The 24848-nt window shown below is 36.9% G+C and overlaps 3 protein-coding genes across 3 annotated transcripts; 1 reads left to right on the forward strand and 2 right to left on the reverse strand.

Moving 5' to 3' along the window:
- Positions 1 to 1594: 1594 nt before the first annotated feature.
- LOC124641529 (reticulon-4-interacting protein 1, mitochondrial-like) lies at positions 1595 to 10845 on the reverse strand. The gene is made up of 13 exons (XM_047179624.1): positions 10783 to 10845; positions 10484 to 10577; positions 9630 to 9710; positions 8883 to 9048; positions 8339 to 8509; positions 7785 to 7925; positions 7320 to 7434; positions 6816 to 6944; positions 5859 to 5980; positions 4605 to 4764; positions 2951 to 3071; positions 2699 to 2818; positions 1595 to 2330 (listed from the first exon to the last, which is right to left on the reverse strand). The coding sequence occupies exons 2-13, from the start codon at positions 10529 to 10531 to the stop codon at positions 2244 to 2246; spliced, it is 1461 nt and encodes a 486-aa protein (XP_047035580.1). The 5' UTR covers positions 10532 to 10577; positions 10783 to 10845; the 3' UTR covers positions 1595 to 2243.
- Positions 10846 to 11913: 1068 nt separating this feature from the next.
- LOC124641490 (trypsin-7-like) lies at positions 11914 to 15695 on the reverse strand. The gene is made up of 8 exons (XM_047179560.1): positions 15620 to 15695; positions 15152 to 15293; positions 14490 to 14567; positions 14061 to 14205; positions 13564 to 13677; positions 12702 to 12863; positions 12307 to 12432; positions 11914 to 12073 (listed from the first exon to the last, which is right to left on the reverse strand). The coding sequence occupies exons 1-8, from the start codon at positions 15693 to 15695 to the stop codon at positions 11969 to 11971; spliced, it is 948 nt and encodes a 315-aa protein (XP_047035516.1). The 3' UTR covers positions 11914 to 11968.
- A 2646-nt stretch (positions 15696 to 18341) lies between these two features.
- Positions 18342 to 22694, forward strand: LOC124641519 (trypsin-like). Its single transcript, XM_047179614.1, has 5 exons — positions 18342 to 18354; positions 18592 to 18805; positions 20341 to 20596; positions 20920 to 21102; positions 21843 to 22694. The coding sequence occupies exons 1-5, from the start codon at positions 18342 to 18344 to the stop codon at positions 22002 to 22004; spliced, it is 828 nt and encodes a 275-aa protein (XP_047035570.1). The 3' UTR covers positions 22005 to 22694.
- The last annotated feature ends 2154 nt before the right edge of the window (positions 22695 to 24848 follow it).

Raw genomic sequence — 24848 nt, forward strand, 5'->3', positions numbered from 1 at the left:
AGTAGTACTTCATTCAATAATGCAATAAAATAAAAGTATTAAATACATTTGTTTGCTTTGCACTATCAAAATGTACTAGGACTACATAAAAAGCTGTCGACTATTTAAAATGGCGAACATTTTGGTGTGTCTTTTAATTTTTATATTATTTATTTTATTTTGCAATCTTTTGGATTTCAATAAATTGAATATAAAATCTTATTTTTTCTATGTAATGAAATGAAATGAAATGAAATGAAATGAAATGAAATGAAATCGTTTATTTTGCAAGTTGGACATAAAATCACTTTTACACGTCATTTTTAAGAACGCTGAGGTCGGCATTTCCTAATGACTGATCCCTGAGAAGAAATGCCGAAACAAACTCAAGGGTCATAGTCTCTTTTAAAGTCCAAACATGTTATAGATCAAATAATATTAGGTGTGAGTGTCACCATGTACGCGGTCTGGAATGGCCTTTTGAGGAAAGAGCCACATCAGGCTGGAGCTGACCAGTCCCAACAGACGGCACGCATGTATCAGTCGTCGTGTAGCTCAACCATATCTTAGGGAGCTCAACGACCTGTCACACGACGATACCAGATCTGCAGAACATTTGCGTAGGCCATTCAAAAATACTCAAACCCGCCAGACAGTATTTATGTTATAAGAATATATAATGTTGCTCGCATACACGATACTCACATTCACAATAATAATAAATAATAAAAAAAAATACAATTATAATATATAAATGTCAAAAAAAAAATGTCATTAATAAAATGTTATCTGATGATAATAATATTTAAATGTCAAAAGAACAATACACAGGCATTTGAAAAGATATCACTCACTAAGCGAGCAGCTCATTCCCAAGCTTCTTTATCATTTAAATAATCAGATATTTTGTAATATCCTTTTTTCAAAAGTTTGGATTTTATATGATTTTTAAATTTCTTAATAGGTAAATCACGAACCGCTTTGGGAAGTTTATTGTAAAAGCGTATACATTGACCCATGAACGAGTTGCTTACTCTGTGGAGGCGAGTAGCATGTACAGCAAGATTATGTTTATTCCTAGTATTTATGCTATGAACATCAGACATTTGAACAAAGTTAGAAATGTTTTTACGAACGTACATTAAATTTTCAAAAATATATTGAGAGGCAACAGTCAGAATATTTATTTCTTTGAATTTCTCTCTGAGAGAAACTTTTGGACCCAGATTATAAATGGCTCGAACAGCTCTTTTCTGTAAAATAAATATAGTCTCAACATCTGCACAGTTTCCCCAAAGGAGTATCCCATACGTCATTGAACTATGAAAGTAACTAAAATAAACTATTCTGGCTGTGTCCACATCGGTGATTAGTCGGATCTTTTTAATAGCATAGGCGGCTGAACTAAGCCTTCCTGACAGTTTAACAATATATGGGCCCCATTGGAGTTTGGAATCAACGGTCAAACCAAGAAATACCGTTGACTCAACAGGCCTCAACTCTACTCCATTTAGTTGTACATTGGTTGGTAACTGCCTTACGTTTGGCGTTGAGAATTTAATTAACTTCGTTTTAGATTCATTTAAAAGAAGATTATTGACATTAAACCAATGACATGTACATTTGAGCACCTATTTGATTTAGTAACATATATTTAGTAATGTATTTACATTATTTACAGATCTGTTCATATTTCTACAGTCTTGAGATGTTGTGACGCTTGGTGGGTTTTGTTTTACTTCGAGACACGGTTCTTTAAATGTTTTATTTCCACCCTTGTTAAATAAAAGGGTAAATTAAAATAATACTTAAAAAATAAACAAGTATTTAAAATCTTTAAAAATAACCAACATAGATAATCAAAATTTTCACAGCAGGCAATATGTTGATGTAAATTCATGTGTTGCCATACAATCAAATAATAAAAACATGATAAATACATTTGGTAGAAAACTTATGAGTTTTGGGGAAGTAAATTAATTCTAAAATATAATTTCCTTTCAAAGAGTTACTGGCATTAAAACGAAGAACAAAAATAAACCTATAGAAGGAATAAAGACTTCATGATTGACTTCACATGCGATCAAATATTCAAATACACTTTCCTATATAAAAATTAGGAACAACATTCCACAGGAACATTACATTTAGGTTCCTATATACAGCTTACGGGTTATGAGGCCCTGGTAGCTCAGACCTTCAGGCCATTTCTTCATAGTTCCTTTGACTGGATACCAGGGCACCAGGAAGAGTAAGAGTAGATACTACGGGAAGCGTATGACTGAAGTGCCGATTGCATCGTCGCTGCACGCGTGTGCTAGTGCACTCTCGAACTCTTGTGGCAGATACACCTGTGAAGAAATGTGTTATTATTATTGCTATATCAACCGTGACATAAGATTCGTGGTGGCCTAGTGGATAAAGAATCAACCCTTCAAGTATGAAGGTGACCCCACATGATTCCAGGTCAGGTAGGTACCAATCCAACTTGTCTAAGTGTATATGTACTTTCTAAGTATATTTTGGATACCAATGACCGTTTCGGAGGGTACGATAAAAACTATTGGTCCCGGCTGTCATTTAAACACCTTTAACAGGTGGTACCGGTACTCAAAAGCGAGAACGACTGAAAACTATTCCTCTAATATGTGATCCTGAGTTTTTGTTGTAAAAATTGCAAGTCAATGGAAATCTATGTAAAAAGTGATGTGTAACTTACCTTATCAAGTATAGGCGCCAACGCCCCACGTTCCACGAGCTTGGTGAGTGTGTCCAGTCCCTCTCGCAGCCGGAATCTGTCCTCTAGCCAGTCTGTGTGCGAACCACAGCCTACTAGCCACTGCCGACAAAAATATACAAGTTTTTCAAAAATGTTAGTTTTTTTATAAATTATTGATGAGAGAAGAGAAGGGAGAGTCGACTGTCCTATGTATTACAAGACTATCATAGCAAAAAAAAGACAAAAACTTACCCTTAGGACCCTATACGTATAAAATGATGTGGCGAATATGATAGCGAATGGCGTCGGCAGGCGGTCGGTGATCATCGGGCCCGGCCGGATGTCCAGGAACGCTCGGCGCGGCGCTGTCGCCCTAGTAACATGAATAATAGACAAATATAATAAATGGATAATAGACACGCTCAAGCGAGTGGTCCAAGTATAGTTACCGGCACGGATATTGAGCTCTCGGCGGAAGAGTGGGGATCGCTTTGCGCACTGTGCACATAAGGCAATGTACGAGCAAATCCGTACATTTTGTATTGTTTAGTAATAATGCTGACGCTTGCACTCACGATGCGGTGCATAGCGCTTCATTTGTCAATTTATTACTTTAGTACTAATAAATGAGTGGATTCCTTAAATGAGAGGGTTTAAACTGGTTAGAACAAAGATAGTCCTATATAACGCTTTAGTTCGTAGCAACCTGGAATTTGCCAGCGTGGTATGGAACCCGTTCTATGCTGTACAGTCACAAAGAGTTGAAAGCATTCAAAGGGCTTTCACAAAGCACCTCGCTTATACATCTGGTGAAATATCTCCTCGGTGTCCCGTGCTATAAAATGGATTCCTTACGTGACCGTCGTCTGATGCAAGATCTTTTGTTTCTCTTCAAATTATTAAATAATAAATTAGACTGCATGAAACTTGTGGAAAGTGTGGGACTAAAAGTACCATATAATATCCCTAGACATTCCATAACCAACCTGTATCATACTCCAGCAACTAGAACCAATATAGGAGTAAACTCGCCACTGGTCAGACTCAGCAGAGAGCATGAACTCAGTGATTAAATCAGCTCCAGATCTTGACATTTACAATGTCTCGATTAATATCTTTAAGGCCCAATTACTGGAATCCCAAAAATTGCAACATCGACAAAATGTCACGTAAAATGTTGTTTTTATGTTATTCTATTGCTCTATTTTAATTTATATTTTTTACATTCTTAGTTACCCTTAGTTTTGATCTCATGATGTTCTCACAAAATATAGTTTTATAAGTTGTAAGTATTTCTAAGACAGTTGTTATTGTTCTCATAAGTTTATGTGTTATTTATTGCAACAAGTTTAGTTTTACTTTAATTTTAATTTTAATAAGAAGTGTTTTTTGTTTTGTATAATTTTCTAGTTTAAATGACGACTGTGTAAGTCCTAGTAATAACAAAAATTGTACCCTAAGCTTTATCTACACAGAAGCTGTTGGTAAACCCCTGTAATAAATAAATAAATCCGTGTAACAGTAAACATCGTTTTACTTAAACAATTCCCTAACGGGGTTAAGGCGCGGTACTCATAACATTTAACAGTATAAAACAATCTAGGTGTAAGGTAATCACCGTACAGGCAATAAACCAATAAATCGCTTCTGCGCAGATGAAGGTCAGGGCTCAATATCCGTGCCAATAACTATACGTTGACTAATAAGGCTTCATTGAAAGGCAAATGTCATCAAGTCAAGGAACCACAAAATATTACAAATAGCCATTTTCATGAAAGGTTATCGTGTTGCCCGGGTATGTGACGAGGTCTGATAGGCAGTCACTCCAAGTACCTCCAAGTACCCGGTTACCTGCTAGAACATTTTCTACAAAATAGCTAATTTGTCATAATAATTGGACACGTACTTGAGCAGCGCAGGTTTATTAGCGAGCGCGGCTGGCGGCAGCTCGGCGGCGGCGCAGGCCAGCACGGCGTCCCACGGGCCCGTGCGCCGCGCCCGCGCCTCCAGGCTCGACCACGCGCCCGTCTCGCGGTTACCCTCGATATCCACGAAGTCCTGCGCGCCTGGTACATACAGATGTGATTATTGGAAAAATTGCTAATGAAATAATGGGATGGGTGATTAGTTGAAAGATTTTCTACTATCTATTAATTATACTACGCGCAGCGAATCATGATCCCTATGACGTTTCAACTGACAGTTGTAATAGTGATGCGAAACTGCGATAAAATACTGTTAGGCAAGATCATGTCAATCAGCCAGGTCATTCAACGGCCTTATTATATTTTATTTTACTATACATTAATTTGTATTAAAATTGCATAATTTAAAGAGTTTAGAATTCTTTTTGAATTTAATTTTAAAGAATTCATAATTTCCAGCTTTATGGAAAAATATTTAAAAGGAGGCCACAGACCTACCGAATTCAGTCATGTCAGATTCAGATTGATTAAATAAAATACAAATATACTGTGTTTTTTTTTACTCAAAGCATTTGTAAATTTTTTCCTACAAATTATCGATATTTTGTTTATCGATGTGTCCCTTTTTTTCGATAACAGCTTAGCGACGTAACTTTTGCAGCACGTACCATGTACATTTGCATTGAGTTTTTTTCCATTATTTCCCAACATTAATTACGTAATAATTTCTTAATATTAATTTTTATAATTTAAAAATGTACACAATTATGATTTGTTCGAATTTTTAATGGGCCTGTAAAGGATTTGTTGTGACAGGACGTCACTACAATGACAATGGACGTCGCTAACGAACTGTCATAGGGATCATCATTCGCCGCGCGTAGCATAGCAACTTTGGCAGGCTCGATCAGTGAAAATGAGAGCGGTGTAGATTATCTAATGTACCTCTCAGCAAGCAGCGTAATAATTATAATGTTCTAATACTTCTAATTCTGCCTGCCATTAGTATTTTTTCTCTTTTAGGGTCAATTTTTTTATCGCCAAATAACCTTTCTTTACCTATAACTATCTGAAGAATATGATTGAGATTTTGAAAGTTGGACAGAAAATATTATGTCACATCGGCGTATTTATTGCTCAGGTAGAAGTTAACTGATAATTGAAAAATCAGTCCTTATCTATTCTTGTCGATTTTGTGATAGTGGTCCCATTTCGCCACATAACCAAAAACATACCCAGATCCTTCAGCGTAAGCGCAGCGTGTCGTGGCGCGACGACAGTGACGTGCACGCCCCACGTGCTCAGCAGCTGCACCAGCGCGCAGCCCTCCCCGCTCGCCGCGCCGCACACTGCCACGCTGTAACCAGTCCGAGTGTTATGTTAGCCTGGTAAATTGTCTAGCTTGGATTCTAGAATGTTAATCGAGTCAAGGGATTTAGGGTCCGTTCAGACAGACCGGCTCGGAGAGGAGAGCAAATTGTTAACACGTTGAAAATTGAGTACTTAGTATTTGAAGTAAGGTTTATTTTTGCATGCGCACTTCTTTTGTCATTAAGAATGACAGAAGGCGCTCGGTGTGAAAGAATAAGAGGAGCCGACCGGCTCCGATCGTGTACTTTTTCTCGGTCTTGCTGACGTTTGGCTCCAATTGCATCTCACGCAGCCGATCGGAGCCGACTCCGGTCTGTGTGAAAAGAAAAATGCGCGCCGATGCTCTCCGAGCCGATCTTTCTGAACGGACCCTTAAAAGACACGAGATGCAAAAAAAACTTCCCATGTGACATAGAGGTAACTTTCGCCAATGAAACCTCAAATAGAGATTAGTAAATTATCTAAACAGTCATGGTTGATCAAAGTTCAAAGCTAAGCTAGCAAATGTCTGTTGATTCCTTGAGTGATCATCTTTGTATAACTGTCGCAGCCAACTGGTAGAAATAGTTTTTCAAACAAACAGCTGAACTGGCTGAACCCAGTTGACTGTGGCTGAGACATTGATTTAGAAAAGCATACTATTCCGTATAGTGAAAAATCAAATTAGTATTAGCACCAATTTTTTTATTGTAACTTATTGGATGGTCAGAAAGGAAATCTGTCCTTGTAATTATAAATCACCTACTACCCTAAGTACACTTGTTTGATGGTTACTTAATTGCATCTAGTGTTTTCTGATAAGGTAAATTATAGGTACATACCGTTTTCCCTTACTATTCTCAGGTGTATAGGCAAGCTTTCGCAGCGCTATTAGGGCTTCGCCCCCGGCCCAGGGCATGGACGCCGCCGTGTCAGCCGCCATGCCGCGGGGACGCTTGCTCACTCGAGTACTAGAAACACAAGAATAGGTAGAGATTAATCTTAGCGAAACTGGTGGTTGTGGGGAAGATTTTTTATCCATAACTATAATAGCTGATCCCGCGAACTTCGTATTGTTCAAACCTTCCCTGGACCTCTACAAATATTTTAAAACCAAAATCAGCTCAATCGGTCCAGCCGTTCTCGAGTTTTAATCAGACTAACGAACTTGTTGTTCATCATTTTTATTTATATGGATGTCTTCTATTCTCAAAAAGGGGATTTTTAAGCTATTTAGTTTCTTGAGTAAAATAGTTGATTTGGTAGCAAAACGGTTATAAATAAACTGCCTCCAGCTGTCAAATAGGTACTAGGCACATATCTAATCTACAGGAGATGCGTCTTACCTACGTATAGTCAACAGTTCAGTAGCCGCTCCACCAGCCCATTCACTGACGCAACCCCACACTTCGTCGCCCATTTCCAAGTCTGTGACGCCTTGACCGACGTCCAGTACAACACCTGCAAGAGGATTATCATAAATGTATAATAAAAAAAGGATAAGGAAACCATTTGCTGAACGAAAAATGTCACTACAATGGAGGAAGACACAAGCCATATGAGGCAGTTAAGTCAGGTGCCTTCTACAAGATCAACATCGTACGGTGGGCATAACCAAAATAATCTTCCAGTAACTATCGAGGCGTTCGGGTTCATTGAGACCACTATCAAACATTGGTCATTACCAATGCAGTATAATTACCAAGTATTGATTGATTGGTGATTAAGTTAAAAAAATTGATTAAATTGTTTTTTTTTGTCAATTATTTCTTGACCAATGACCAGGAGAACAGAAATGACAAGGAGCTCACCCGCGAACCCCCTGCCCACGGTGACATGGCCGCGGTACAGCAGCGACCGCAGCAGGTGTGCTCGACCGCGCAGCGCTCCTCGGTCTACTGTGCAGATGCTGAACGCTTGCACACGGACTAGCACTTCGCCTGTTCCAGCACCTGGAAAAGAGAAAGAAAATTCATATTAATTGGCTACGTTTTAATTAGTAGGTATGCCATAAACTACCCAGACTCTATCTTTATATTTTTGTCTGTTAATCTGTAAAGAAATCGAAGGAACGTTAATTTGTCTTATACTCGGCGTTCACTCCTATCGGAATGAAAGATGCCAGCCAATTTCCAACATCGTAGGGTTGTTTCAGCAATGACTTCATTTCAAATTGGTGTTTCATATAAAGTTTTAAAAAAATAAGAAAATGATGCGTCTGATATCAGGTTGAGATATTTCTTTTTAGCAACGAGACGTTTGTGACGTTCTTCTAACATTTGTCCTATTGGTTTCCATTAAAGAACATTCTATTCTAACAGCTACAACCAGGACATCAGCAGTGTAGCGAAGGTACTCCACTCACCCGGTGCCACGGCGTCTTCGACCAGGATGACAGACTGGTCGGCCTGCGAGTGCAGCGCGCGCGCGTGCGGGCCGGCGGGCGCGCGGCGGGCGAGGCGCAGCCCGACGAGCACGCCGGCGCTGCCGCCCACTACTGCGCCGCACGCGAATATCAACATGCTGCGGCGCCATACTGGATTTAAGAAAAAATTGGATTAAATACATACTCCTGGATATAGGAAGTTTAAGAATGGAATATTTCTGGGCAGTATTTGACCCCTGCATTAATTCATTTATTCACATCACATATTCACCGAAGGCGACACGTAACTTCTCAATGTGACAGTACAAAACACCAGAAGACTATGCTTTACTCTAGAACAAATTGGTGGACTGATGATAAATGCAATGAGATTCTTGAGTAGAGATAATCCTATCGAATGTGCTGTGAGGTTTAATCACCGAACAAGCCCTAGCAGAGACGAAAACAGTAGGACAATAACACGCACAGTCCAGCATTTTTTAAACAGCCCCCCAATATACCAGAGAAACATAAATATATGTACCTCTATCCTGCCACAACGCCACCAGCTCTTCATACAGCAGCACCGGCGACAAGGGCGGAGCACCCTCACGTATGCGTCGCACCGCCTCCTCGGACCAGGCGGCGACGCGCTCGCGACCCTCCGCGATCAGCTCGTTGTGCCAAACGCTGTGGAACGCCTCGCGGATCTGAAGAGTACGGGCGTAAAAAGTTTTTAATCACAGTGAAGAAAAAGTACTTATAATCATCGGCAGGGATATTGAGCCCTGACCTTCACCTGCGCAGAAGCGATTTATTGGTTTATTGCCTTATGTGTACAGTGCTCAAAGCGATCCCACTCTTCCGCCGAGAGCTCAATATCCGTGCCGATAACTATATTAAGATATTTTTTTCGACTGTAGGGCTCCGGGAAATGTTTTTTTTTATGAAATACCTATGTTAACATTCGAAATACGGCGTGATCTTATCTATCGTGGAATGATACACCTTAAAGAAAGTTTTGATGTCTTCGTTTTACTGTCATCTGATTAATGAAAAATAATTCAAAATATCGACGAAGTAGATAAAAGAGAACATAAGAAAGTACTTAAGGGTAGTACATCAGAGAGAATACATTGTGAAAGACAAAATCACCAAGGATAAATAGTTTACACCTAACTTTTTGCCATGGGTGTGCGACAGCATCTAGTTGCAGTCGCTGTGGAAGGCTACACCTAGTCCTAAAGGAAGATAAGAGGATATATCCAAGTTTTGCAATTTTTTACAATACCTTTTGTATAGCTTCCACTGTAGTCTGGACGACATCCTGAACTCGGGACTTTCCATTATCAGCTGCAGTTTTGGCAGCTACCTGACAAATGTGGAATAAGTGCTTATAAGTAAAAGAAATATTATAGAAGCATTATGTTTGTGTATATATTTAACTCCAAAAGGTCTATTTTGACTCTAGATTTGGCCCTTTTTGATGATTTTATAGTGTTTAACCTGTTGTATGTCAGATCACAGATAGACAAGACACAATTGATTTTCTATTGTTTTATAATTAGCTGCATACAGTTAAATGAATTAGATTTTAGGTTGCATATATTTGTTGATTTAAAATATATTTTTATTTCATGTAATATACTATCAGACTAGAGACAAAATGCAGGAAAAATAAACAAGGTTTACAACAAATTTATTACTGTTCTCATGGCCATAATAACTAGTTGTCATGCAAATAACTTGTTTGTACAATGAACTGTAAATACCTACATTATTGTTTCTGTTTGTATGAGTAAACTAGGTATTTGGCACAAAATCTCAACTAATTTCCTTGATGCTAAATTAGACCAACATTTGTAAGTGTTTGTACTGTATTCATAGTATTAGAAAACAGCTTTAAACAGGGCTTAACACTTAAAAGACTAAAATAAATGAATTATATAAGCCCAGGGTCATTAGCAGTTAAAGTAGGGCAATGACATTTCATTGTCATAACAAAAACAAACTCCTAGCTGGATTAAACATAACATAATGAAAAACTTTCAATTTCTAAATAGTTCGCTAAAAAAATGACGTGAATAACCGACGCACTTTCGCGCGAAACTACCAGGATGTCATAACTTTACAAGAGTTACTTACATGCAGTGCTTCGAGTTTTTCACCAGCTCTGTGCTTCAATTCATCCATGTCAGAGCTTCGCGAGCCGAGGGAGGGTCAGCGTTAACCGCTCAAACTGTTAAATCACATCCAAAACCTTAACCTTTGGACACAATTCGGCCTAAATATTTGCAGGCCCAAAATAGACTGAACGTCATAACAAACACTAGCGCTAATACATTTTGTGACAAAACTTTATACTATAATTTTATTTTGCAACGTTGCTCATTAACGGTTATGTCGGAAAACAGCTTAAAGTTACGTAAAATTTAAATTATTACCTTATCCAAACATAACCTCTACGTATTGTTTGACATTTGCATTTTGAAATCGAATTGACAAATGACAAGTTGTCATCATATGACTCTGACAGCATGACGTTACAAACGTTCCGTTCCTCCGAAAACATATCGCATATATTTATAAAAAAAGGATTGTCGGTTGCAACAATGCGATTCGGACGGAAAAAGCTGAAAGAGTACGAAGGAGGCCCAACAGGCTGGAAGAGTGCCCTACAGTTGCACAGAATAAGGTTTTGATTCGTTATCTTTCCAACTGGATTCGTAGTCTGAAAATTACTCGTGTGTACCGCGGTTTCACATTCGTCCAAATGATAATACTGCACATACCTAGGTCTAGAAACATTCCATGCCAGTTCTTCTCTATGGGACCAACTCCTTGGATCCATACAACTTAAAAAAAATCAAAAATACTTCGACTAATCTTTGGAGAATGTAGATGTTACGCATTGCAAGCCTTTTCTATTAAAACTAGACCAGTAAGTGTTCAATCCATCAATAGAAAAAATTAAAAAATATGCTTTGATCAGCTGATAAACATAGCTAATCTACTACCTATATAAAACGTTACAAAAGGAAAGGTATCATACAGGTTCACGCTATGGACACCGTAATATTTATTACCGCGCTAACAGTGTCGTCGTCCTAACAAGATATCCCTTTTGTCACTGCCTATACATGTACCTACATGTGGACTGCACTTGATACTTATTTGATTAAATTAACTGAGTCTGGCAGGCACATAATCGTCTTCCCAATATATGTACCTAAGGAATATTTAAGTCCAACATTAAATTTCACCTATCTCTACCTATCCCTAATCCCGACTGCCAGGTTTTGAAATACTGAAACAATCATTCATCTGCGCTGATCCTGTCTATGATGATTTTAATATCTACATGTAGGTTTTCACAGTTAGATTGCTGTGTATAATTCTGTAGGCGTTTTTTATCTCCACGTTAATATCCCAAAGTTGCAGCCTATTTCTGGATTGAAAAAGGTTCCTAGCTTTGAACGCCATCTGTCATTAAATGGAATGGGAAAGAGACATTAAAGAAAGTGACAAGGCAAAATAAATCAATTTGTCTGTGAATAAATCAGAATAAATACACATTTTATGTATGTAAATGCTTTAATTTAATTTCATGTTATCAAATAGTATTTAATCTTATTCCATATCGAGGGGGATCACATTTTCTGTACTGTCAGCGCTTTCCGCGTGGTCAGGAACTTCTCCTAGAACTTTGTCAATCCATAACCGGCTGTAGGCTACCTAGAGAAACAAATCATCATAGGTATTAATTAGTTTACCTCTTACTTGTTATGAACTCCTAGTACAACTATATACCTGAGAACACTAGATACTACCATTACTCCGCAAGTGTCATCATTACCCACCAATCGGCTTGTGAAGTGATCATAGATCTTGGTTTCAACTTCATTATATTAATCCACGGCATATTATGTACATAATGTTTATAAATTAATTGCATTATTGTAAATTACCTTAGCAAAGACTCCTGGCTTCGACTTGTAGGCGCATTCTTCAGTACCAGAAAACAGTGCTATGCCGAAAAGTGTGCCAGCGCGGTTCAGTCCACTAAAATGTACCGCCGGGTCACCTGTGTCACCCTGGTACCAAAACATTGAAAATACTGTTACTTTCTTTGGTCAAGGTATCATCATAATTTGGCAATTCTACGTAGGTAACGGAATTTCGGCGGCGAGTTGCAAGTGGGTCGGTCGATCGGAAATCGATAGATATATAATGGTTGTAGTGGGGCTGTAAGGAAAGAGACAACACGATTCTTGATAATTCAATGTTCAAGAAGATAATTAATCTGATCGAAGTAAATAGAGAGTGAAAGAGTACGGTAATTCGTAATTGGTGAAATACTAACAGCACACAATGCAACGCCTTTTATGACGCTCTGCAGACACATATTGTCATGTTGTAAATGATAGTCATTCCCGTAGATTAGCCGACATTCAGCTCTAGGCACCTCTCGTACTATCATTCGCCGCAACTCTTGATTCTCGCCCTCGCGGATTTGTCCAGTCACCTGTCAAACAGTTTTTGCACAATAAATAAATATATAGAAACTTCTTCTACGCTTCTAATGCCCTAGTACTATTAGATTAGAAGTAACGTAACACTTGATCCTTCACCACGTGCGGTGAATGAGTCGATGTGGTCATCAATGTAAAGTTCCTTGAACTTTTTTGTATTTGGGTGTTACTACTGTTTACTTCTATCGAAATAATATCACTCAGCTGTTTATCAGCAGTTTATCAGTGCGATAAAGATAGAAGATTTGATTTGTGTAATTTTTTGCATAAATGAAGAGTTTGGCAATAACAATAAGGTGTGGCCTTGGCGGATTGCCCAAACAGCTGATAGACAAACACCTTTCAATCATGGTTACCTAGTACCCGCGGAAGTAAATACCAGATTGATGATCCCCAAACAATAGAAAAAAGTAGTTAATGATTTTCACTCGATTATAATAATGAAGGTCAATTGATGTAGTTCGTTGAACCACGTTGAACTTAGAAACTTTGTACCTAACACTTTTGTGTCTTTCCTGTATGTTGTATGCCATCTAAAATCATCAGCTATCGGTTTCTTTTGTTTGTCATCTCAAGTGACCAGCAATTTCCCGCTCGGTATATTTTATTGATTTTGTGCTAACTTTACTTATTTTGAAAGGGATGTTATTTAAGACTTCTTAAATGAGCTGTATGCCAATAGTTTGGTATTACCACAGAACCATATCCAGTGACCACGGTTTCCCCAAACGACGGGGGTAGGTCAGCATCAGCGATTGCCAGCGATACGGGCTGCATCCTGCTGTTTGGAGTAATCGGAAGATTCACCTGTAATACCAGGACAGCATGAATACGAGGAAACAATTATGTACATTAAAACTTAGCTTAGATGTTTAGGGTAAAACTACTACTTAAATATTTTGCAGTTTTTCCTTATTATTCGAAACGTTCACGAAAACCTACCAGTGTTTTGAAAGAGTAATACTAAGGCTGCCATGAAAAAAAATATCGGCGAGTTCTTGAAAAGTCCGAAACTGAGTGTCTTTCTTCTGCCGATTTTCCCAGCAGGTACCTACTTACTTATACCTTTTTATCCACACAAAGATTTTTCTGCTTTTACGCGGGCTCCCAAACAAGCCTTGGGTCTCAGGTAACTACGACAAATTCAGATGGTAGCTCTAATAAAAACAAAGTAAAGCATGTATAATTACTTTGACCATAGCCAGGTTATGTTCGGGATAGTACTGGTCCATCCTGTAGTCCGGATGTCGTCTGATCTCCACGACTGATAGTATTCTGCCGCCGAAGTCCCGGAATACCGATCCCATGCGAACTGATACTTCTTCTTTTGTTACGCTGTTGGAGAAAATACCGTTTATTTAAAAGAAAGAACCAATTGAGTATATTATAGCAGATATGAAGTGAAAATAGGGTCTTGCTGTCTGTCTCATAGCCAGAAATGCCAGAATTTAGACCATTTCAGCAACTTTCACTATATGTACTTTAGCAAGTCATTCCGTTTTTGCAGGTAAGATACTAATAACTAAGCTCGGTTCCAGAATCTGTGATTATGGGACACAATAGCAATAGTATTTAAGGCATTATAAGATTAATTTTCGGTATTTGTAGTAGGTACTTACTAATCGAAGCATTGTGCTGCAGTAAGAATCCATAGCTTTCCGACGATAGCTCCACCACACCAATGCTTCCCGTGCAGCCTAAAAATATAAGAATTCTTTATTTAGGGTTAGGTTATACACATTTCTTTTCTTATTGGTTTCGTAATAATCATTACTTTTGACTATCTCATTTATTTCATCGTTGTTAATAACATCATTCATTATCGTCACGATATGCCTTCATTGGTTAGGTACTACCACTCAGTGGCGGCCCTAGGGGTGTGCGAACTGTGCCATCGCACAGGGCCTCGCGCTTGGGGGGGATAAACTGTAGTAAAAATAAAATTGTATTAATTTGTTTATCTTGAGCATTTCTCCTCAAACATGACGATTAGCTAAATCAAAACACCAGCTTACTCTCGCAACACATATATACTTTTCACGTAGGACAAAGGGCCTCGCATAGACCTGCCGCACGTAGCCTCGCAATGGCTAGGGCCGCCGCTGCTACCACTTACTACGTATACTAAATACCCCTTCAAAAAATCTCCCTTTGTCCCCTGCCCTAGAAAAATGAGTTCTTCCATTACCTAATATTGTATTTATATACCTTTCCAAAAACGTTCAAAAAGTAGCACTTATGTCGTGAATTATGTATATGCGGAATTCATAAATTTACTTACCTCACGGATACGGTATACGGGTAGTCTTCCAGGCACACGAGCCCAGTCTCTGTGGTTAATCTTTTTCTCCTTACATGAGTGAGGTCTTCTTCCATCTTAGGCGGGAATTCACATTCTAACTCTGCCTTCACCGTGGTCGACGCTGAAACATTCGAAACAACTCTTGTAGTCTTCTGATCTCCTAGTCTTGGTGAACTTTCTTTATAAACGTGCTGTATAAAAAAAACTATGAGATCAATGAACGGTGAATCACTTGTATTTTATAACACTGTTAAATTGTTTACGATTGATTCAGAGTATTTTAGTTTCGGTTTATGCGATGTTGGTTATTTTTTTTAGTTTCTTATGTTAATTTTGTGAATTCAACAATCAAGGCTTTTTATCTGCCTAGCTAAAGAGGATTTTGTAGTCTTTTTTTAATTTTACAAAAAGAAAAGTGAGATTTATTCATTAAAATTTCCCTCTTACCACTTTCTACATATAAATTACGATTATAATTAAAACTTAAAACTAAAAAATAGGTTAAGAACTGCATGCACTTCATTTCCTTTACATGTACTAAAAATGGTTAAAAAAAGTTCACATTATCTATTCATATTTGGAGCACGTTGAAAATCGTGTAAAGTTAACGAGAAACTAACGTTTATGAACAATCTAATCGCAAGACCACGAATAGTTATTCAAACAATAATTGTGATTAAGTAACAACGTATTGTTCGTGGCACAATAGCGGAACTTTTTAAAACAAACGTAAAAAAATTAACCACTTAATCTTACTTGGTTCGTAACTTGTAATTACGTATGATCTCATTCTAAGTTGTGAATGTTAATGTTTAATGTCACATGGAGGTTGGTCATCGGAAGAATGCATAATATTTTATATTCAATCATTCATAGTTTAGGCACAGAATTAGGGTCCCGTATTTAAAGGGAAAACGGGAAATAATTTATATTAACATCATCAAAAGCTAATGCTGTCTAAAATCTGTTGACCCTTTTTCGAAGATTTTTTAAAATAGAAAAATCATAATAATTCGGAAAGTTAAGCAAAAAACAATGGAAGGTAAATTGAAGAAAAAGAAACAGGCCATAAGTTCTTCATTTTATGAAAAGAAAGGAAAGAATGACATCATGATATGGTGAAGTAGAAGAAAAGACTCAATGGACCACTGGTTTGAAAATGACAAAAACATAGCTCGTAAAATATAAGAAACAGAACCCAACTAGTACAGTTGATTTTCTAAGCATTGTTATGGCTCAGCTCACACCTTGCTTATCTATCTAAGCATTGTTAATAATAGAGACTTTTTTCCCATCAAGAAGACCTATTCAGTAGTACTACTGATAGATATTCTCAAGGATTTCATCCTAACGTCAAAATGATGTACCTACTACTCGTACATATGTTTAAGCCTTCATACACCTATACTCTCAATGCTGCGGGTCAGTTGTACTGCAGCGCTTGCGACCGAGTCTTCAAAACAAAGCTCGGTTTAGCCAGTCACATCAGGGCTCTCGCTAGGATGTGAATTTGCCATGGGTCGCCGTTATCGAAACCGATAAGGAGGACTATATATATATATATATATATATATATATATATATATATGTTTGGACTTTAAAAGAGACTATAGGTAACCCTTGAGATATAGGTATCTACACCAACTTCATGTCGTTTTCAATGAAAATCAAGAGTAAAAGTGTTGTTTTCAACCTATTTGCTAAATAAATATTATTTACCTAATCCTAGAAAAATGCCGACATAAATATAACGAGAAAGTAGTCAATAACGTAACGTAGTTTATACAAAAGATGAACAATAGCATAATAGATGAAACAGGTGGCCATTTACGTCATAGCTGAATTGCATACATAGGCATAGGTAACATTAATTCAAGAGTCCTTGACAGTCGTTACGGGTGGTCAGAAGCCAGTAAGTCCGATGCCAGTCTAACCACCCCTTGGTTATATTTGGGTTGCCCGGGTAACTGGGTTGAGGAGGTCAGAAAGGCAGTCGCTCCTCGTAAAACACTGGTACCCAGCCGCATCCTGTTAGACTGTAAGTCGACCCCAACATAGTTGGGATAAAAACTCGGGAGATGGCAAATACAGCAAAAATAGAAGAAAATAAATTCATGCTCGCACTGGTATAGCAGATAAGTCGATTGTTTGGTAAAATGGAATGTTCCACAGTGGAAGAAATTCCACTGCATATTTTTTATTCCTTAAAAAAATGATCGTAATCGAGTTTGCATTGTTTTAGCTGCAGAATGTGCTAACTTTATAGGTACATTTACTGTTTTGATTTGTTTGTAGCTACTGACTTTCACTGCCATCTCAATAAAACTTAGTCTAAAAAGCATTTAATCATTCTGTTTACAAACAATACAGAACAGCCCAAACCAAAATTACTTCATCATAAAATTGACTGACTTTCCACCGCGGTTTCGATAACGTCCCACGAGAAATAGTTACTACAACCAAATAAAGAGCAGCCAAAGTATATTATTCTGATGGGAAAGTGCCAAGTTTCATTAAAAATGGTTCAGTGATTTTTGCATAGTTCAGATATACGATACATCTACACGTTTATAATATTAATGCGGTCCTATACATACACTATGGTTCTGCTAGCTAGACCATTAGACCATTGCACACAGGTATGCACTAAAGAAATTTCAATTGTTCCATCGTTTCAATCTTTTATTTGCGTATTTGAATAGACGATTAGACTGTCATCTTGTATTATTTGCTCAGTTTTCATTTTATTTCCACCATTGTACTAAGCACCTGCATTTTGACGATAAATCCTCATGTTTACTGGTAACTAGGCTTCATTTAGTTCATCTTTGATCACCATTGCGTCTACAATTTATAGTATTTTAATCAGACAGCAAATTTTGCTATGAACCGAATAAGCAGTGTGTTTAATATTGTCTTAATCGTTTTTATAGTTCAGTGCAACTCGCGGGGTTTTGTTAAAAAGAATAATGACTGTAGCAGCCAGCTAGAGAATGACAGTGGAGACTGTGATGCAGATAATGAAGTGACAAATCAAAGCAAACAGATTGAGTCTTCTCTAGAACATGGCAGTAAATACCCTAGTCCTACTAGGAGAAGCAAAGATAATAAAGAAAATATAGAACCTTATAAGGAATTAGCAGCGAAGGCAAGAGAGGAAGAGGAGTATATGAGTGAAATTGGTAAATATATTTTAGGACAATCAGCACTGTTTGCTGATGCAAATGTTATTGTTTTCCTTAATCGTAATAGAACCTTCTTAAGTTTTCACTGACATAAACTTGGCTTGATTTTTTAACTCTTTTTTATTTTTTCAACAACTAAAAACTTTAGGAATAACAGGCAAATCTATATCAAACGTAACATTATAACAACCGTCCGTGTTTATAACTATTAAAATAAAATTGAATAATTTGTAGCTACTGAATTCAGTACAATCACCGAAACGGGCACCATTGAGAATGTGACCTGCGAGTACCAGAACAACAGCACTGAAGATGACGAGGATGAAGCGAAGAGCACTCTCATCGACTATCCCTTCTCAGTGTCCATTCAGAAGAAGGGAGCTCATTACGTTTCTGGTGCCCTGATAGATAAAAGATGGATTCTGAGCGTGGCTGCGGAGTTTTATAAGTAAGATCTATGTATAGTAAGTTCAACTCAGTCGTGCGCGCGGCCTTATGTGTGGGTAACCCTTGTACATATGCAGTGACTTTGTGTGCGTGACAAGAGGTACAGTCGGGTACAAATACAGTTATTGAGGGGTTGTATACGGCTGTTTAAAGAAAAACAGTTATTACGTAATTTAATGTTTATTTATTTATAATGATTCTGAATCGCTACTTGAAAAATCAAATGATGAATTTTCGGATTCGCTACTCTTCAAGGTGAATTATAAATTCTGACTCCATGTCAAAATGTCTATAGTATTCTTCTTTTTTCTTTTGTACATGTCGACAAGTAGTATTATACCACATCCCTTCATCAATTTGACTTAAACGTTAATTTATGAGTTTCATTATTTCCGTCTTATTTTGGTCGACATTATGCGAAGCAATATTATTTTTTAAAATTCCCCACACATTTTGTTTACATTATTATACTAGATTATACGTTTTTTGTGTGATCAAGTAGAGATCAAAGGGGGAGGCCTATGTTCAGCAATGGACGTCCTATGGCTGAGATGTTGATGATACGTTTTTTTACATTCTTAGTCCACACTTTTATTTATTGTCCGCGTACCCCGAGCTAGAAAATATGTAAGGAGTATTTAATTCATCTTAGATATTTCACCTCATTTATTTCTTAGATACTGTCAATGTCAATTTGAAAAAACGTATGAGAAAATAATGAAAAACTATGTTTAGGTAATAATAAAAAGCTTTGAATGTTGTTTAATTTTTTGAAACGCTTTACCTGACTCCTTAATAATTTCTTCGTGAATAACTAGTATTTTCGTAAACGACTGTACCCATAACAAAAAGCGATAAGAACACGTCATCCTCGGACGACGTCACTGTCACACGAATGAAAGTTGTATATTTACAAGCCAACGCACACATAGGGCCGCGCGCAAATCTGAGTTGAACTATCTATATCTATGTATATCTTCTATTTATTTTGGTAATTTCTGACGCAAGTTAATATCGGCAATAACAAATTAATAAAAATTTACTACATCATTATCATATCTACCTATTACCGCCCACTGTTGAACGTAGGCTTCCCCCTTATTGGGGGCACGAATATCTTACTTTAATGTTAATAACGCTTTATTGGGATTGTATTTTGAGAAATAAAATTGTAATATCTTGAATTTCCTCTGCCAGTCCCGGCCTTTGTATTACGTCTAGAATTCATGACTTTCATAACATCTTAGTCTAGAATCCATAATATTTTGTAATTCCGTAGTTACATGACTATCCGGTCAGAGAACAATGCATTAAATAAAGGGTTTTAAGTACTTAATTATATAATTGAGCTCTGTTTCTATTTATTGTTTACGTTTAATTTCTCATGACTACTTATTCTGTGTTTCGGGAGGCACGATAAACTGGTGGATCCCGGCGTTCGTTCTATGCAAAATACTGTGTTGCAACCGGTTAGACTGGAAGCCAACCCCAATTTAGTTGGGAAAAGGATGATGACAATTTGTTTTCTATTTACAGTGTGAGAGAATCACTGAAATTGTTCAGAGCAAGACTAGGATCCGTGGACTGCAAAAGAGGTGGATCATTGGTGCCCTTCAAAAAGATAGAAATCCATCCTTACTACATTTATGGGAAACCGAACTTTGACGTGGCTCTCTTGAGAATGGCGATACCTGTTGATTACTCTGAAGTCCTGAGACCAATAGGGATTTCTAATATCAATGGGAAGGTGCTGAGTGCCAAGTTTATGACTACGTACTGGCCAAGGATAGTGGTGAGTCTCTACAGTAATAATGTACCAACATATTAGGATAATACAGAAAATGTATGACAACCTTTTAACACGAAGTTTTGCTAACTTCGAAAACAAAAGACAAATAAAAAAAAAATGGTTTCTAATAATTCACAACTGGGCTACGGAACCCCTATACCTGAGTAGTGCATTACAACTTCACCGACTTTACCCGATCATTACTTTTTCACATTTTTCGAGTTTCATTAATTTACTTGCCTTACATTTTATTTTGTATGATCGGTATGATTTTATCATAACATAGTATGAAAATCTTATAATTACATAATCTCCGCTATTTTCAGCTAAATGGAAGAACATTACCCCAAACGGCAAAGGAAAGGGTAAAATACAACAGCATGCGAGTATCGACACAAAGACTGATTCCAATGGATAAATGTAAAAACATCATGGCGGCCATTAAAGAGTACATCAATGAGTCCAGTCTATGCTTGAAGCCAGTTGTTACTCATCACAGCGTGTGCATGGTAAGCGACCTAATTATTATGCATCCTATTAGTTCTGCGCGCCTAGTATTTATGTCAGATTTGTACTAAGTTTCCGCGTCTTAATTTTCCTCTTTACTACCACCTACGTTAGTTTTGCAACGATTTTCTTTTCTGAATATTTTTCTAAATAAACATTGTGCTTCCAGTAATAGTTTCCTCAACATTACAATGTTAAATGTTTTTTTGGGAACCCTAGTTAAGTTTTATCCATTTGTGTCACAGTCGAACGTTCTTTAGTATTGTTTTGTGTGTTCCTACAAAATATATATTTGCCAACTGTACAGCTTTGCCCAATCTTCTCGTCTCGTTCATATTATGTTCTCAACTGCTTCATTAGTCTAGAAGTCGCATAGCTTTACCGCAGTGCACGTATCCATCCATTCCAAGGCTGACTTGCCTTGTGGGTTAAGGAACTTTTAAAAGCAGCCCCGAGTCTGGAAATTGATGAATGATAGACGCTGTTATTGTTACTTGCGCAAACCGATATCTCTTTGTGACACTAGTCGTCAGACTTTCTGGCTTCTGACTGCCAATAATGATGTTGAAATGACAGCCGGCCGGGACCCCCTGTAAAACACGTTTCTAAACGCCATCATGGCAACCTATCCACGGAGCGATCGCGCCAACAGTTGCTTAACTTCATGTTTGATGGACGCTTGTGGCTGTTACTATTTATTTTTATATATCTACAATTTCCTAATAGAATATTTATTCCACAGCCAGACGCAGGAGCTCCAGTGATAGCAGAAGATGGACTATGGGGCATCACATCTGGTTGGATAGCTCCATCATGCCCCAATTTCGCAGCACCTACAATTTTCACGCGACTCTCCTCACCGTCTGTGCGCTCCTGGTTAGACACACAACTGCTTAATCTTTAGGTTAAGGTTAACCAATCACGCTTCCTCACCGCATTCCACAACGTCCGCAACAGCTGTGGCAACAGGTTGTTACGACATTTTGTTACAAGGGTAACATAACGATGCAAGATACCAAGCGAATACCTTTGTGAGATTTTTAACACGCTTTTTATCTTCTTCTGTGTATGAATTCCTAGTAGAATGCACAGCTGATTTTTGTTTCATCATTACCAGTAAGATAAGTAAATGTTACTTTACTTTTTTACTTGTTGCAATTATTATTTTTGTTGTACCTATTGTTAATAATTTATATGTTAAAGTATTACACACATAATAGTACATAGTACCTACTTAATATTTAATAGTTTCTCAATTAATAAAAATAGATAGGTATTCATATAATTTAATTTAGTTTTTGTTGCTAATTGTTTGTACTGAGCGAAAATTATACTGTAATTATTTAATTAGAAAAGAACATTTTATTCATAAAAGTATGAGAAAAAGCGACCTTTTGATTTTCCTCCCTTTCGTTTTCAAAATGAATGTTTCAAAATTAAAATCCCCTTCAGATGTTCTCAGCCAAAATGGATTCGCTGATGTAAGTAATGAATAAAATTGTTGTCTTTTTTCTACATGTACTGTGTTACTCGTTTTATTGGGTAGGTATTCTCATTTAATAATTGTAGGTATACAGCAATACCACATACTTAATTATTTTTTATTTATCTGCCCCCTTATCAGTAGTTTCCAATCACTTTGAGAAAAAGCTTGTCAAACTGAGTAAAATAGCAGCAGTAGGTTTATTGACAAAATAGTGAACCATTGTTAACTAAATAAATAATAATTATTATTTTCAATTTATTAAATAAATAAAACAAAACGCCATGTTACTAGGCTTCCATATGATAAAAGAGTTTTTTTAATAATTATTGCTGCCGACTTTAGGACAATTAACAATACCTACTGATAAGCCATTAAACCGAATCAAAGCCGTGAAACATGGCCTAACTAAAAGTTCTGTTGTAAAGTAAAAAAAAAGTCAATTACCCCTTTATTGTTATTGTAATAGGTACTGTAACTAACTATTATTAAATACCTATTTATTGATAACGTCAGTTTTCGCTTAATTGACAAAAAAAGAGATGATAATCTTAATAGATACAATGCAAAATCACATTTTGTTTATTATTTACGTATCCTAACCGCATGAACCACAATAAAAATATTATAATATTATAATATTATATTATATTATTATATTATATTATATTATAATATTATAATATTATTTATACATACATAGTGACGCTGACCATTCATTACAAGTGGTAGGCATTTAATTATGAAGTGGGCGTTGCCAGCGCGTCGTTTACCGTCGGCCGGCATATTATATAGGTACCTACCTATAAACATGTACATAACGCGCGACCGCTTATAAACTCATGATGCCCTGGTACTCGCTCGTGGAACGTGATGTTGCGAATACGATCGCGGGATTCAAACGTTCGTTCGCATCGCGATAGTGATGATAAAAATGAGATTGCGAATTGCGTCACATTGACATCACCATCACATACCTACCCTATACGTTTGTTTAATGTAACTTTAGGAACTCATTTAAAATATGTTTAAAATACACACCTACGTACTTTTTGTTTGATATTACTTCCGGGTTTTATTTATAATCAATCGATACACAATAAACACTTAATTAGGTGGGCTATAAATAAATCTTACAAAGATTTTAGCTTTTCTTTTGATAAGTAGGTACAGGAAGAATTCCAACATTTCCAACTTCCTTAGATGATATGGTATGACGCTAGTCTTGGTCGAATCGAGTTTCGATTCCGATAGTCCGATTTTATTATTACAGGTGGCGCTGTTATGTAGTACCTACTGAGTACATAACCATTACAATACTTGGCTGTATTGTAATAACAAAAGACCACTTGTATTTTATGAAGCCCTGGTAGAAATAGGCAAAGTTGACGTAACAGTTTGTGTGTAAGACTGACAACTACGGAGCGCTTGCTGGCATTGGTCGTTGCATTGTACATTTAACATTACATAAAAATTAATAGGCATGATGACAGTAATCAAAAATCATTAAAATAATATATTTATTAAATTAAACTTGAAGCTTGGAATATAAAACGCGCATTGTTTTATTTATTAATAATGTGATTAACATGTATTTTTATAAAATAAAATTACGAAATAAGGCAATCCGCCATGATATCTTGAACACCAATCAGAGCTCGTGACGTCATCTCTCAAAACAACTCGCGCGAAAGTGCGCGAACGTCACATTTCGTTATTGTGAACTTCCACTGCGATCTTTGTTTTTAATTAATTAATTGTTTATAACACGAGTTATGGAGCCCGGATTTATCAAGGCAAACAGCGCTAATTTGCCTAGAATTGATATCATAATGCTGGGAAAGTTTTTGGCATCAAATAAAGATTTTTGTTCAGCTGAATTTAGAAATGTTAAAACTTCCATGTAAGTATATTAGTTTAATTAAAAAACAATGAGAGATGAAACCTAATCTCGAAATAGTTATTTACATTATAAACTATGCTAGAATCTAGAGAACTATGTAATAACTTACATCAAAGTGATCTTCACAAAAATAAAGTTGTACCCTGGGCAATATTGCTTTTGAATCTCGCCTTGCAAGTTAAAGCCACTTGTTTCGTATTTTTTTATTGTGAGGAACGTACACAAATAACTTATCAGGAGTTGTTTTGGATGTGTTCTTACACTGGGGGACCCCACAACACCTATGCCCTTTCGAATTCATATTTAATAACACAAAAAACTTAATTATTGCACGAGCGTTGTTTACTTGCGTCTTGTAATTT

Source organism: Helicoverpa zea, chromosome 22 (assembly GCF_022581195.2).
Source record: "Helicoverpa zea isolate HzStark_Cry1AcR chromosome 22, ilHelZeax1.1, whole genome shotgun sequence".
In the NCBI taxonomy this organism is placed as follows: domain Eukaryota; kingdom Metazoa; phylum Arthropoda; class Insecta; order Lepidoptera; family Noctuidae; genus Helicoverpa; species Helicoverpa zea.

Excerpts from the sequence above, each read along its gene's own strand:
- LOC124641519 (XM_047179614.1), top strand. Across the intron at positions 18,806-20,340 it reads GTGGCTGCGGAGTTTTATAA|TGTGAGAGAATCACTGAAAT; the intron begins GTAAGATCTATG and ends TTCTATTTACAG. Across the intron at positions 20,597-20,919 it reads CGTACTGGCCAAGGATAGTG|CTAAATGGAAGAACATTACC; the intron begins GTGAGTCTCTAC and ends CGCTATTTTCAG.
- LOC124641529 (XM_047179624.1), bottom strand. The coding sequence starts at position 10,531 with ATGGATGAATTGAAGCACAGAGCTGGTGAAAAACTCGAAGCACTGCAT. Across the intron at positions 7,435-7,784 it reads CGTGGGCAGGGGGTTCGCGG|GTGTTGTACTGGACGTCGGT; the intron begins GTGAGCTCCTTG and ends ATCCTCTTGCAG. Across the intron at positions 3,072-4,604 it reads AATAAACCTGCGCTGCTCAA|GGCGACAGCGCCGCGCCGAG; the intron begins GTACGTGTCCAA and ends TCATGTTACTAG.
- LOC124641490 (XM_047179560.1), bottom strand. The coding sequence starts at position 15,695 with ATGAAGTGCATGCAGTTCTTAACCTATTTTTTAGTTTTAAGTTTTAAT. Across the intron at positions 14,206-14,489 it reads GCAGCACAATGCTTCGATTA|CGTAACAAAAGAAGAAGTAT; the intron begins GTAAGTACCTAC and ends TTTCTCCAACAG. Across the intron at positions 12,433-12,701 it reads AAGGCGTTGCATTGTGTGCT|GGTGACACAGGTGACCCGGC; the intron begins GTTAGTATTTCA and ends TTTTGGTACCAG.